This window comes from Ixodes scapularis, unplaced genomic scaffold (genome assembly GCF_016920785.2).
Source record: "Ixodes scapularis isolate PalLabHiFi unplaced genomic scaffold, ASM1692078v2 PGA_scaffold6__148_contigs__length_123643588, whole genome shotgun sequence".
NCBI lineage: Eukaryota > Metazoa > Arthropoda > Arachnida > Ixodida > Ixodidae > Ixodes > Ixodes scapularis.
Window position 1 is genome coordinate 57,055,929 of NW_024609881.1, and position 15,727 is coordinate 57,071,655.

At 45.1% G+C, this 15,727-nt stretch overlaps 1 protein-coding gene across 1 annotated transcript in view; it reads right to left on the reverse strand.

Annotated features, from left to right (window-relative positions):
- Positions 1-1,444: 1,444 nt before the first annotated feature.
- The window catches only part of LOC8043240 (UNC93-like protein MFSD11), a 34,267-nt gene continuing 19,984 nt past the window's right edge, over positions 1,445-15,727 (reverse strand). The window contains exons 8-14 of the mRNA XM_040205941.2: positions 14,469-14,534; positions 12,546-12,671; positions 10,406-10,574; positions 9,899-9,962; positions 9,740-9,811; positions 4,706-4,913; positions 1,445-2,521 (exon numbers count right to left, since the gene is read on the reverse strand). Coding sequence (XP_040061875.1) covers positions 2,505-2,521; positions 4,706-4,913; positions 9,740-9,811; positions 9,899-9,962; positions 10,406-10,574; positions 12,546-12,671; positions 14,469-14,534 — 722 coding nt within the window. The 3' untranslated portion in view covers positions 1,445-2,504. The remainder of the gene's footprint in view (positions 2,522-4,705; positions 4,914-9,739; positions 9,812-9,898; positions 9,963-10,405; positions 10,575-12,545; positions 12,672-14,468; positions 14,535-15,727) is intronic.

Genomic DNA, 15,727 nt, shown 5'->3' on the forward strand with positions numbered 1-15,727 from the left:
TTTGTCGTCCAGGGTTTTAATTTTGAACGTGGTATGGGCGATAAATATCGGAGGGTCACCCATATCGCTGCAAAGTTCGCAAATATTTAACATATTTCGGTAACCTGACATAGCACAAATTTAAAATAATGTTATAATAAAAAATAAAAAGAAATAGAAATAAATATTACAAACAAAGCGTTATATTTTCTTGATAGTTCAGGTCACGTGAACAGAAAGGTGCCTGCGGCGAACGTAACTCGGCGCTGCTGCTTGTTCGATTATTTCTGGAATCCACCCCCGCCCTCGCCCCAGCTGTAGGACGGGAAAACCGAAACTAGAGGAACTGTGCGCTCACATGCGTGTCAGAACATAAAGTTTACTCTGTAAATCCCACCTCAGGAATTGGCCACTCAACGTATCAAGGTACCATGTCTATGACATTTGTAATATTTCAATATAATGCCCTTAAAGGACACATGCAAAGGAAAAAAACATTTTTTTTAGACAGCTTAGATGGAAAAAGGATGTCATAAAACAATTTTACAACGAAGAAACAAAATTTTTAGAGCTATATTTACGGCGCTATACGAATTTGTAGTTGACGCTCGCGGGAGCCGCCGCTGGTCACGTGGTTGGCCCGCGCGCCGCCGCGCTGCGTCGCCGCCGCACGCTGAGCGTTGAGCTACCGCCCGATCCAAAGGGCTCAGCCGTATTCATCCATCCATCCATCGTTGTGCGAACGCCGCTTCAACGCGTTTCTCCACGCCGCCGTCTCCGCCGCCGCACAAGTTCGTCTGCTTCGGGGCGCCGCCACCGTCGTCTGACCGGCGCACAGGTCTATCACGTCTGCTTGCGCTTTTTCAGGAGTTTCCTTTGGGCTCTAAAAGTCACTTATTCGTCTTGGTTTTTTGTTATACTTCAAACAAAGATGAATAAGTTACTTTTAGAGGCCATAGGAAGCTTTCGAAAGAGCGCGAGCACCACGTGATAAAGACCAGTCACGTGATAAATACAGACCACTTTTACGCGGTGCCCGCGGGCGCCAACTACAAATTCGTTTTGCGCCGTAAATATAGCTGTAAAATTTTTTTTCTTCGTTGTAAAATCGTTTTATGGTGTCCTTTTTCCATCTAAGCAGTTTAAAAAAAATGTTTTTTTCCTTTGCATGTGTCCTTTAATGTTACATCTCAATCTGTCAAAACCTCAATTTTTTATTTCGGGTATTTTAACGTAACAAATAAAGCAATGCAATACACATTCGAGAAAATGTCCAATACTACATGTACATTATCCCGTTTTTGCGGGCCGTTTCGCATGAGTAACCCTTAGTTCTTTTCCGACATCATGCTAAAATAGAGGGTGTGAAAATTTGCTTCCTAAAGTCTTTGCTTTGTGGATAGTGGGAACATTATTTACTAGAAAGAAGCCTCCTCTTTTAAATTGATGAAGTTTCACACAACAGTTCAAGGAAAACAAAACTTTATTACACGTCGTGAGGACGTGCCATCAGCATGGGCACATTTAATGCACATTTTCATAATTGTGATTCTAAATGAAAATATGTCTAGATTATAGCGAGAACTTGCAAATATTTGTAGGCTACATTCCTATATACGGTATATCAAAATATTGCTTAAGAACCGCAGTCGAACACCAGAAGGAACTTCTGACAAAGATGGCGAGTTCTCAAAACTAGCTGTAAAAAATAATTCTCCACCATTCTGGGGAATGCATACTACTGTAGTATATATAGTATTTACAAAATCCATGGCACTTTCGGGCGCAAACTTAACAATAATGAATCACATTTACAAACACACAAACAATGTAATAACTGTGTTGTCCAAGACAATCTCTGGAATGGTGGTAAGCCATGCCATAGCCACTGGAAAGCCATTGTCATTCAGGGCTTTGACCAAAGACTTAATCTTGGCATGTGAACCGAAATGTTCACCCAATGATACGACCCATGGACTTCATTTGTGGACCTCACGACCTTACCTAAACTTCAGACACTTTATCCCGAACATTGATGCACACACTTCACCTAGTGTAATTATGTATAGCACCTTACATGTAGACCTCATCTTAAAAGCCTGTCCGAAGGCTTTACCTGGTGGCTTTCAACAGGATCACATGTACACAAACGTGTCATTGGAAGACTGGACATGAAAAAAACTGTCCGGTAAGCACTGCACAAGCACACAGTCCAGGAACACCATTTAGATGAAACTGAGACTCCCAGACCCCTCAGTTAAGGAATCGTGTCAAACGTCTCCGTCTGAAGACGTCGCTTCAAGACTTAACCTGAAGACTTTATCGATAACTCGTCTGGAGTCTTGGTTCGAAGACTTGAAGAGAGGAAGTCTTCGTTTGAGGTCTTCATCAAAGCAATCATCCCGAGGATGCCTGAAGACTTCATCTACGAACTTCGTCCAAAGAAGTCTTTCGAAGACATCACTTCAAGCTCTCGTACAGGTCCCAGCAGTCTCAATTTCGATAGAGATTCCACGAAGCCCCACTCACAGCTTTTCTACATCTGGAACATAAAAACATACCAGCAATAAAAATTAATTACATCAAATTTACCAGCCTTCAGTATATAAATGCAAAATCAGAGATACCAGGCCGTAAAACAAATGATATGAAATGAAACAAAGATGCATTTCAAGCATTACTAACTTGCTGTGACATTGTTTGGAGCCCTTTCGAATTAAAGTCCCATCGCTCGATAAGCTGGGTTTTGCATTGGTCATCTTGTCACTTTCTCTGTATGCTCTTTCAACTTCTACAGAAACTATTACCGTAATGTTTAGTACCATACTTGTTTTACCATATTCTTTACTGTAACTTTTACCATAACATTAAACTTTTGCCCAGCATGTGTTGCTCGCTCTTATGTTAAAAATACAAAAGTCATCAGAGTAAAAATCAAGCAACAATTTAGGGTGTCTGACACCCCCCTTAAAAATTGACTAGTATTCTTTTGCGCAAAGCACTATACTCCGTTTTGTCTTAACTGCCATTGAAGCCAAAGCTATATCTGTATGACCCGTGTGCTTTTATTATAGCTACTGTGCCTGCAAGTCCACGCAGTGTGCAAGCGTTGTTCAAAACAACAACCTCACCATTCTAGTTTCCGTTTAGCTTGCTCTCAACATAAAACGGATTATGTACTAGTAGATTATGACGTTGAGACAGTATCCAATTAATATTTTTCTGCAGAGTCGTCAGTTTGCTAAGAAAAATCAAACAAAAATCGAGTCAAACCAAAACCGGCAAACAAGCGCTGGAAAAGGCAAACCCAGACTCCACAAGTCACTCGGGGATTATTCACTCCCCACAACTACACCTCCCAAGTTCTTTAAATCAACATGTTTTGGATGCCTTGGTGCAACTTCTCCAAAAAATTATGTTATCCTTGTTCCATTTATTTTGATTGATATGGCCTCAAAATTAACATTTTCGCAAACGTTACATTCGGGCTTATTAACTTCCAAAGCATGGTTTCAGAAAGTCTAATGCACAAGTATGCAGGATTTATTTAAAAAAAAATTATGTTTGGCACTCCCGCAGCCCGCCGAGCAAGGTTAATCTTTATTGAACACAGGGCTACGCCCCCAGAAGAAACATCTTACCCTCGTTGGAAGTGCCATTTACTTTAGTTTTCGCTTAGCAAAGCTTTTCAAGTTGAAGGATATCAGTGGCTGGGAGAATCCTGTACATTCAAACAGAACAAATGTGACAAATACGGCACGAGCGATCTCGTACATTGACACCCAAATCAGATCTCAAGAGTGGCCCCATCCGGAGATGTCTGAATGTGTTATCTTCAGTTGGGTGCTTTTCCCAGCACTTTCCACTTCTGCGACACAATATTTTCGCGCTATATTTAACAAAGGGTGGTCACGTGACATCATCAGCATGTCATGAAATGTTACAGTGTCACGCGACACTGCGATGTCACGTCGTGCGACACCACATTGTAACGGTGACGCCGCTCGACATATTGATTATTCGGTACGTCATCGCGCGACCACTATAGGTGTCGTGCGACCGTGTAACTGTCGTGATCACGTAACCCATGGTAATTACGTGACGTGATCCCTTCCGACGAGGTGACGAGTGGCAACATGAGCACAGCAGCAGCTGTATTCATCAGTTATACATGATCTTCTGTGATGCTCCAGACTTGGAAACCGGCCCATAAAGGCCCGCCATAAAGGCCGGACTTTGAGCTGCAAACATGTCTGCTTCGTCGGACCCCTATAGGTCCAATTCCTGAAAAAGCTAAGGTGCTTCTTTGACCTACCACCCAAACAGTACGCAGTAGGCACGAGCAATGTGTATGTAAATCTAGATAGCGCGACAGTGTGATTTCATGCAATGTCACGGTGTCGAGTGACGACATCACCAGACACCAGAGAGCTGTGGCCTAGCCGACACTTGTCACATGGCTAGGTGACTGCAGGACCCACAGTGGTGCCAGCCACGTGACCGCACGGCATATATACGGTGATGCTTCGCTAAACTTGACAGGACGTTAGCCCCCTAAATTTTTGTGACGATGCCACAGTAAGGCTAAGGCGACGTGAAGGCAACAAAAATCACAACTTCGCTTCCGTTAAAATGCATTCTGCAATACAAATTTAGGTGAGCATCGGCGTTTCGCGAACTCTCCACCCAAGCATGCAATACAAAGCGAACGGAGGAGGCTGCTTACGGGGCTGTTCCTGTGGTGACGCGGCAGAGGAGGAGGTGGATGATTCGTTGGACCGGTCGGGGCGGGAGGCCTTGTGCTCGACGTAGGTCTCCCACTCGATGAGCCAGAAGGACAGGGTGCCCAGGGTGGCACACACCACCAGGATGAGCAGCTGGTAAGGGAGCAGCAGGTAGTTGGAGTAGAAGAAGGCCATCGCTGCCGCCACCGCCTGCACGACGACGACATGCTCTCTCTCAGGTATGGTGCCCACACAGTCAAACCCGTTTACAACTTACGGTAAACACGCGTCAATGCATTCTTCAGCGGACCGCGAGAAACATTAGTGACTCGCAAGAACGTAACCGATAACGCTCTAGGCAGGCTAACAGCTTAAACAAAAAGTAGCTTTCAAACTCTGGTTATTCGGTGAGGACACTTACAGAATCAGAGCAGCCTGGCGTGCGTGGAAAGAAAACTATTTTACCATTTGAGCTGACCGCAAAGCCTTTTCGTCTGGACTTAGATCCATGATCTGCAGTATGGCAATTGTGTCCTTGAAAGAAATGTGATTTTTCTCCCGTGAAGTTAGAGTCCAAACAAAACCATCGGAACCATACAAAGATAAAAAAGAGAGCCGCGCAGAGCAGCCGAGCAGCAGCGAGGATTGCTAGTTGCACGCAAATGCCGCCGCCTATCCAGCTGCAAATGCCCCATGATCGCAGCCAGAAGTTCAATGATCACTAAAATCTGTACTTTACGCCAAGGAATAATTTCCAGCTGGCCAAAGAACGACAAAGATGGTTGCTGTTTCCTGCGCGAACTCGATTAGCATGCAAAGGTCAAACGAAAAAAGAGCTAACACACAAAACATAGCAAGCGGTGGTAAGGAAGCGGTCAATCGGAGAGCACTTGGTGAAAAGAAAGAATTACAGAAAGATCCATTGGTGGATTCTTAGGAAATGCGTTTGCATGACCCTTGGAAACGCAACACACGTCCCCTTTGGAAAAAGCTAATGCTGACCCCTCCACTTTTCTCTTTTGGATTTCTCTCGTGCTTCCTCTCGTGCTTCCTCTATTTTTTGTTGCCTCTCTTTGGCCTCGTTATGTGGGTCAGTGGGAGCGTTTCCCAAAGGGAGACGGGACATGTGTATGGTGTTTCCCAAGGGTCATGCTAACAGATTCCCCTATCCACCAATGGATCTATCCCATTTGTGTACTCTGCCTGTCAGAGTACATCGACGCCTTTGGATACGGTCATTTATATCACTCATGGAAACAACCACATCTATACCACTCGTGGAAGGAACCACATCTATATCACTGGTGGAGGGAACTGCATTTATTGTTTGAACTACATACATGCATCACAGCCCATATACCACTACTACGGAGACCCAGAGCGAAGAACAACTGGCAAAGGCAGAGCAGCAACTGAGCATGCCCGCATTAATGTCTCCTAAATAACAAAGCCGTAGTGCTGACTAAGATGGTGTCATCAGAGAAGGCCAAAGCTGTGCACAGATTGGATACAATAATTTCAGCAACGTTCGGCACAAACTTGATTTGAAGCCGAGCGGTGATGCAGCACTCATTTGCAAACCGTGTCCAGCGTTGGCCTTCTCTGGTGATGCCATCTCATTCAGCACTACGGCTTTGTTATCTAGGAGGTGTTGCATGGCGCCTTTTTCTCTCTGGCTCCGCGCCAACTGTGACAGAAAGGGAAGGGCTCGTTTTAATGAAAACTTGGCAGTGTCTGTCAGTTTGTCAGCGCCGAGGAGAGAGGAAGAGGTTGACACGTGCTGACGTCAGCACTTTGGACCAATGGGTGCATCGCATGTGTCATGTCCTTTCCCCCTTTTTCTCCCTCTCCCCGACGATGACAAACTGAAGACACCGCTGGGTTTTTGTAGAATTGAGCGGTCTAATGCTAACGCATTAAAAAAAAAAACCTCAAGTGGAGACTGCTCCCATGCAACGTGTCCTGATGTCAACTTTTTCTTTGCTTTTTTTTATGTGTGTGCATGTGTTTCTCTGCACTCTGTGCAGTTGCTCTTTTTGTTTGGTGCTTGGGAGTCTAACTTTATGCATTCCTTTTTCTTTACTCTTGTAAATGAGACGGGGGCACTTGTGTATTTTCAATTTTTCTTTTTATATGGGATGGGTGCTCGCACGTTTTCGAAGTTTGGTGCTAAATATTTGGGTTTTTGGTATAGGCAATAATTCGCTCTATTCGGGTTCGCTATAAATGAGTTCCACTGTACTCCATTTCACGTTAAGTCAGACCGCAGCCGGATAACCGGCTGCGGTTGACTGCGTGGTCGCTTTAGCCGCAAAGCGGCTAAACCAACCATACACAAAAAAAAGTGCAGGATCATGCCACATTCACCGTGTGCGTGATTGGTTTTAGACAATGATAGAAGACGCGCAAAAACTTAGACCACCATGACGATGCACTTTTGGCATTGTTTGATTGGCTCTATTGGATCGCAACATTGGCTGCGATTGACTTGATGTGAAACGAAGGATAGGGCTGGCCCCCAAGTGGTGTGTTACTTATCGCGTCCTGAAAGGAGGTTTCTCGATTTCCAGCTGTTGACGTCGTAGAAGTGTCAATGACATCATCTGCCACGACCCCGGCGGCGGTAATAAAAACAGAAGCGGTGTAAAGACAAGGACGAAGTAAGAGGTAACCGGCAGGTCACAGCCGTGGAGGCGGATATGCGAGACGTTTGCTCTGCTGTAGGCCGCTCCGAGACCAGATCACATGGACCGACAAATGAGCAACAAGGACACAGTTCAAAGCACTTCAGACGAATTAACACGCCAATCGAGCAACTCGTGTTCTTGTGTCCCCCCTTTTCCGCCAAAAGCCGAAGTCCTTTAATTGGCCCGTAGCGTCTTGCTCGTTTGTAAATGATATGCCAACCCAGGCGAAAATTTCTAACTGGGACCAGTTGGCACCTCAACTGGTTTCAACTGGGACTAACTGGTCCCAACTGGGAATCAACTGGGACTAACTGGTCCCAACTGGGAATCAACTGGGACCAATAGGAGTCCAACTGGGGCCAGCTGAGGGGTCAACTGGTTTGAACCATTCCCAGTTGGGAGTCAACTGGTTTGAACCATTCCCAGTTGGGAGTCAACTGGTTTGACTCCCAGTTGGGAATGGAGTGCACTGGAACCAGTTAGGAAAGTAACTGGTTGGAGCGATTCCCAGTCGGACTTCAAATGCCTTTCCCGTTCCCAGTTCACACTGGGCAACAATTTGGACAAGTTGGGGGTGTATTGACCTTTGCTAATGAAGAAAACTAAAAACACTAACATTTTTAGATTTATACAAATAGGGAATTTTTTAATTACTGGGGTACATTTATATATTTATAAAAATAATATAAAAATTTTAATTAACTAAATAATTTTTTAATTGGAAAATATAATTAGTGACAAAATGTGTTCACCTAAATGAACATTTAGTGCATTATTAAAATATATTAAAACATTTATTTAAATACCTACAGTATTTTTTTTTTCTTTTAATAAATAAATTTATCTTTTGACTAATCAGAGCTAGCCGGCCGCCGTGGCACGCGGGTGCGGATTAGTGGTACGCGCTGTCGACAGATGGCGCTGCCTATGCTGACGCCGGAGTAGGGAGGCTGTAGTGAGGGTGGGCGCAACTCAAAACCTGGAGAGCGTTTGCGATTTAATGGCGGAGCCAGAGGGAGAGGATTTGAGAAAGGATATGCGCCAGTGTTGCCTGCACGAGAGCAGGCGCCCGCTCTGTTGCAACTCTGTTGCTCCATGCGCCTTTCCTCCTCTCGCCTCCCATTGCAAGCAACGAGCGCCTTAGCGCAGCCTCTCTCGCTCCGAGAATTGCAAACGTCGAGCGGAGAAAGCAAAGTTGCCAGACAAGCAGCAACGTCCAAGATGGCGGAATTTACCATTTTTCGCGTTAAAAAAATACTTAACCTATCGCAACAAAACTGGTGGCTATGGAAAAGTAATCATTTATACCTTGTGTAAATTATTCAAGCACCTTAATGGGCTTTTATGACCTGAGTTAGGAAAGAAAACGACCCTTTGCCCCATAGACTCCCAGCAAAATTTAGCAATTAAATGGCGTCCATGTCCCGTGATCGCCGATCTAGCAGTTGCGCCCACCCTCACTTGAGCCTCCCTACGCCGGAGTCGGACGGACGCGGTAGAGAAGGGTCGCCATCGCCCAAGTTGGCGTCGTTATGAAAATGTCAAAACTACAGCTGCGCTTCTTTGGACCTAACTGTACACACACCACGGTGTCGGCGATGAACTTCGAGGATGGAAAGATGCAGTTCAGCGATCGGAGGGCACCCAGGAAAGACCGGACGCACATAGACCGGACGGAAGAGAACACGCCGCGGAGAGCACAATGGCGAAAATGGCGGGAGGTCTACCTCGAAAATGTTCGACTGTTGTGACAGAGATTGCAAGGTGGGAGCGCAACCGCATCTTATCAGGACTTCACCTGCGCAACGCAGGATCACGGGTGAGCACCTTTCTTCACGCGATGGGAAGAGAAACTGAGGACTTCTTCACTAACAGACGCCAGCGGCCGATCTTCCTTCATCTCATGAATACCACCTCTGAAAAAGCGATTCAACCGTCGCAAGCAAGTGGCTAAACCCGGAGCGTGTACGTCACCGAACCTATTTAGTTTCATTCTCCAAGTTTTTGACAATAAAGTCTTGTCAACCTTCCATTTTGTGCCGTGTTTCATTGTTGCTAGAGTTGGTACCAACTCCAACTGGGACCAGTTGTAACTGGGACCAATTCCAGCTGGGACCAACTCCAACTGGGACCAGTTGCAACTGGGAATTGTTCCATAAACCAGTTGCAACTGGGACCAACTGGTCCCAGTTGAAAATTTTCGCCTGGGAAAAAGTATGACAGACCACATCTTTACCGAGCGAGGGGAGAATCGAATCGTCCAGATGTGAGCTACAGCTTGAGAACCCTAACTAGACAAGGTGCATAAAGAGGTTAGCGCAGCGAAGCATTAAATACGGTGTTGCTTACCTGAACGAACTTGAAGATGGCGAACGCAGGGGCACTGTCGTCGGAGTACACAAACCCGAGGAGAGAGTAGAGCTACAAGGGCATTCGGCTTGAGGTCAGGGATTATGTCGGCATAACGAGACAAAGATCGCTCGAGCAGACGGCAAATACAAAACCGACCTGAGTGTTGAAGCAGCTGTCCCCGAGGCCGAGAAGGAAGCTGCCCACAAAGGCCAGGTACAAGCTACGAAAGGAGTACAAGCACCAACAAAGTGTAAGGAAAAGCAGCACAGACAGCAGACGGCTGATGATATTCACTTCAGTGGGTGGCAAACAATGTCTTGGCCATAAGTTCTTCGTTCCTTGTGGTGCGTCCGATAGCTACTAATCGACAAGGGCAATGTAGCCCTTCAAAGTATTTCCTTTCCCCTTTCTCAAAGGCCAAGTTCTGTTTGGTAAATTACTGGTGGACTTCTGACAGCCATAAAAAAACCACGATGGCCAGTACGACAACGAACAAACGCCGCCACATTTTAGTATTCTCTATATCCACTGACTAGAGCACGGTGCTGTGACGACACTATACCCTCGGCACAAGGGGCAGGCAATCTTGCTGGCCATATAGTCCCTATACGAGTTGCACCGAAACGACTCAAGTTCCCGGTATGTGCACATGTGAGAACTCACTTGCTCTCGATGTATGCCCGGTCCCACGTGGCGGCCAAGTTTGAGTTTGCCGGGAGGTTGATGAAGATGGTGTAGTAGGCCACTATGTGTACCAGGAACCCCAACAGCACTATGGGATCCCGACCTGCCTTGTTCGTCTGCTTTCCCAGGATGCTGAAGGCCAGGCCGCCTGACAACAAAAAAGGCTCGCTCACTCACCCACGTCCGACACTACCCCCTATAAACAGCTTTTCAGCAAAACTATAGTAGCTAGAAGAAAAAATATTAGCGTTCTATGGATGTCAATAGCACATTTGTGAGGCATCAAACATATCTAACATAGTATGCTGTAAATAAATTAATTTTTACAATCTCAATACTGTGCAAACTTTTCTGAAATGGAATTTGGAATTATTTCGCGGGCACAAAATTTCACGATTTGGAGCAACATGTTATGAATTTGTTACCATCCGGTTATGTATTGGCGCGGTAAATTTCTCGCGACATTCTCCAAGTTGTGAGATTCAGGTAAATGAGGTCTTTATGGTATACCATAATCTTACGAACATCAAAAAGACATTTATGAAACGGTAAAATATCCTGAGAACATTCTGGTGTGCCGTCAGGGTGAAGCTATTTATAGAGTGGTGGAGTTTCTAACGGCCTGAAGTACCATAGAAACAAAGTCGAAATGAGGACATGAGATTTGATGATTGAACCCCATTTAACTTAAACTTTAACCAATTTTCGAGCCACAATCAGATGCACAAGTACAACCAAATTGAAGTGAAGCACAGGAGTGATTTTTAATGCGGAACAAACCTGACGCATGAGAGCTGTGGGGAGCTAGAGTGAACAAGAGCAATTGTACCAACATGCTGAAATTTATAAAAAAAAGAAAGATATACACTTTGTTGCATTGGGTTCATGCCATTCCTTTGGTTCCCATGTACCATATATTCCGGTGTATAAGTAGCGGTTTTCTTCAAACATTTTGCTTAGGCATCTTTTACGATGATGCAACTAATCTGCGGGTTTTTTCGAAAAAGCTTCATTCTTAGTTTCTGCTTGATGAACAGTTTTTATCTGCCATGCTCCAGCCATGTTGCTACATGTGAAAGAAAGGACTACAGCTAGCCGACCTCTCAGAAGTACCCAAAAAAGTGTGTTAAGGTTTATCTATCTGTCCATGTGTAGATGCTCGGGTCGTCTCCGCAACTTGGCCTAGGCTAGGTCTAGTGGTCCAAAGCGCGAACCATGCAGAGAGGTGCGACTTACATACCAACTTTTGTGCAAAAACGGCTCAGTTACGGAAGTGTGACCTACAACGGTGCGACTTACAGTCCAGAAACTACGGTAGATATGCCCTAGTGCATGAAGCTACCAACCCTTGGCATACCATTTTCTGTTTCTTCGTGCATGAATGCACAAATTTTCAATGAAAAAATCAGATCTATTTCTGGTAGCCGACGCCATTCGTTTCCGTGCATTTGGGGGCTTCGACGGCCGTCAATATTTCAGAAAATCGCTTGTGACCTTTAAATGATAAAACGGTAAGCTCTGAAACTTTGGTACCTGGTCCAAACCGCTGGACTGAGCATTCAGCAATGCATAGTTTATTTTTGCGGTAAAAAACGAAAGCCGTTTACAACTCCTTCTTACTCGGAATTGCAGCGCAGCCCTTGAGGAGGACGAGGAAAGGGTACTGAGGGTAGCGTATACCCCTCCTCCTCACCTCCTCATCCTGCCTGCTACTCCTCCCTCCGAGTGGCGTCGGCGTAACCGTGAGGTCGCGTGACCCTCGTGACCTCACAGGGGTCACGTGACGTCACCGGGGTCACACAACCTTGGGGGATCATGTGACCTCAGGGGGTCCTGAGGGGTGGGAACCCAGACCCCCTCAGAAGGTCACGTGCCCCCCGTGGTCACGTGACCCCGCGCGGATGTTTCGGACAAGGTGCCGAATTGTCACCATGCCGAAACGTTGCCACGGTTACGCCGACGGCGACGCCGCTCTAGCCGCAAAACGGGGGCCGAAGAGCTGTGCTCTAAAAGAAACACTAAATATATTTCAGACACCCGGCACATGCAAATGGTGGCAGCAAAGACAAGCGAAAGCAACCCACGACAGAAAGACGATAAGATGAGAGTGTCGTCTCACCCGTGATTTCTCCAGCGCCAATGAGCAGGCCGTTGATGCCGAGGAACTTGGAAGAGTCCTTGCCGAAGCTCTTTGTGAAACCGAGGCAGGCGCCGTAGACACCGCTGAAGAAGGAAAGCTCTAGCCCTGCAGAGTGTGGAGAGATTGGCTCGTTTGGGCATAGACTCAAATATGACAAGAAAGCACCGCACACGTTAAAAGATGTTTAGTAAAAAATTACATTATTTGCAAACATTGCAAACAATGCAACTGAATTTGCAGAAAAAACTCACAATACATGGGTCAAAAAACGGGCTGCAACCTAAGTTGCAAAACTTCATCTTGAGTGCTTTACTTTTAATATCTCCAAGCACCCTCTAGTCATAGGTTTGCAGTCATAATCATTATACAATGCCCAGGTTCAATCATAGCAATTTTTGATTGAAACAGGCTAGCATGAAATACTGAGCATCCGCCCATTTTACGATAATCGCCCACCCCTCAATTTTGTAACATTCGAAAAATACGCAAAGGACATAACTTTACATATTGTTAACCTAGGGCGCACCCTTCCCCCAGTTTTACACGATCATCTCCACATTTTGAATGGGTGCTTCCTCGAGATTTTACGGTATATAAATACGGTTCTGTGCTTTCGGATAAACCCGAAAAATTCTGAAAAACACTCGCTCGTCAATTTTCTGTTAATTTGGATTTATCCGAAAAACTCTTAAATTCAAGGCCACGATGACAAAATAAAAAGCCAAAAAAAAACAAAAAAACTGAGTTTTAAACATAAATTTTAGAAGAGCACAGGGTCAATGATCCTGAGGAGATGCCACTTCGGTTTCCTTTGAAATCTCGAACTACTGACAAAAGTGGTTTGCCTTTTAGCTAGTGAGAATTCCTTTAGGACAACGGGCCATGGTATCCATATACCTCATTTATTTTGTTTTTTAATTTTTAAAAACTTGGGGACACAGTAAAATAAATTTAGAATTTCAGAGAATCGGGAAACTAATAAAAATAAACTCGGAGAAATCCCAAATTTTCGGCGAAAAATGAACTCCAAAATACACCCTCCAAATTTCATGAGAAATAAACTCAGAAAACACGGAATCCTATATATAAATTAGGCAAACATCCAACGAATATGCACTACTTTAACTTGATTTTATGTAGAAAAAAAAATACACCCAAAGTGTTCCAAAGCTTATCTGCAGGCTTCTATCCTATTTAAAGAAAAGCACAAATCTGGACACCTGTTTGTCTAGACCCAGTTAACAAAGACTAGAAGAGCAGAAGGGAGCCATTTATCCTGCCTCCATTTGCTGTGCGCGCATAAAGACTGCTTCGTGCAGAACCTTCACATATCGATTTGAATATCCATGGATTGAATTGGACCCATCAAACATCAATTTGAACATCTATAGACTTGACTAGACCTATCAAATAGATAAAAAGAAAATTAAATATGTATTAGTGCAGCTTGTTTAGCTCGTAAAGCAAGTTTCTCCAACGGCACGGGCGCACTGCAGTGAAACAATGCCAGCGGTGCAGGGGTCATATGTAGCGCTGCTTTTGCACAATGCAACGATGCACAAAGGGAGACTCGCTATACTTAAAAGAGGGTTTGCACGCATGCATTAGTTTCATTTCTCGCTGAAAACAAAAAAAAACTGCACCACTTCCATGGTGGAAGTGTGTAGGAGATGATCTGTGCACAGCGCGCACGAGTTGAAATTTTTACCTCCAAAGTCTGCACAAAAGAAATAGTCACGTAATGACCTAGTTTAGAATTCACGCTGCGGCTTTCTTATGCCAAATGTCCGATTCATCTGACACATATAGTGCACAATTTTAAAAACTCCTTTAACAAAAGCCTACAAATGTCACTAAATGAGACGCAGACCACGAATGCAAGGCGAACTGCGGGCTACTTACCGGTATAAAAAAAAGAGGCACTCAACGTGAGCATCTTACGAGTCTTTCCGAGCCTGAGGGACTTCACTGTGAATAGAGAGAGAAGAAAATGCACGCAGTATGAGCAGACACGGGTCGAAAGCCTCGCCTAACACGACACGCCCGGCCACATAGCACCCGAGCAACAATGAAAAAAATTCTGCACCACAAATGACGCTGAAGAAAAAAAAATAAGGAACTGTAGAATGGGTGGCAAAGTCACATGCATCAATCAACTATACTTCGAGCGGTCACGTGCAAGGTAGTTACTATACAGGTAGCTTGACTTTGCGGTTTCTTTATGAAGTGCTTCCAGTGAGAACAAAGCTAGTTCCTGTTTGGCATAATTCGAGATTGAAACAACATAGTGCCATCGCATATAAAAAACAAAAAACGAGCAGTTCCGCATCAATCTACAGTCCTACAATGACGGCGATAGCTGCGACACGTCGCAGCAAAGTCGTCAAGCGTCGTCGTCGCGTTCACGCACCATCGGCAGCATATGGTGCGTGGACAAATGCGTTCGGAACTAAATAGACATCTGTTTTGTTGCGAATGTTTTTGTTGTGCTCCTAACGCTTTTGTCTCTTTTTTGATCTGGAGCACGTTAAATCGCGTCTCCCGGCACGAGCTCTTGGCATTCACGGTGCCACGACGGCATACTGTCATGGGCCATTTCGTTTTCCGAAGAGCGCGTGCAGCGGGCATTGGGTACTACAGAAAACCAAAGTTTAGAGCGGGTTATTAATGCTGTGGCGTGGTTCAGTGGCAATGTCTCTGCTTTGCACACAGCGGACCCAGGTTCCATTCCCGCAGGCGGCAATCTTTTTCGAGGATTTCGCAACATTGACGACGGACGCCCTACATCGCGAACTACAACATCAACAACTATTACTACTAGAACTACAACATCAACAACTGATGTCATTACCAGTGGGGCTAAGACCTCAAAACAGCTATCGTTGTAAAAGCAACAGAATGTGCAATCAAGTTGCTTCTCTATACTGCCTGGAGCTGTTAGGAGGAACCCTTGTACGTACGCCCGAGATTTCTTTTTTCGTGGCTCCCCAACTCTCGACAATACAGATTATGCGCTCGACAATGTGTGGTAATGTGAGGGACGACGTGCATTAATGGGTGGGAGGTATGATGTTATTATGAGTGTGAAAGTGCATTAAGCCCTTCATTGTTTAGGACAAGTACAGCTTGTCCGCGCACCCTACCTTGCCCTTGACTGTTAG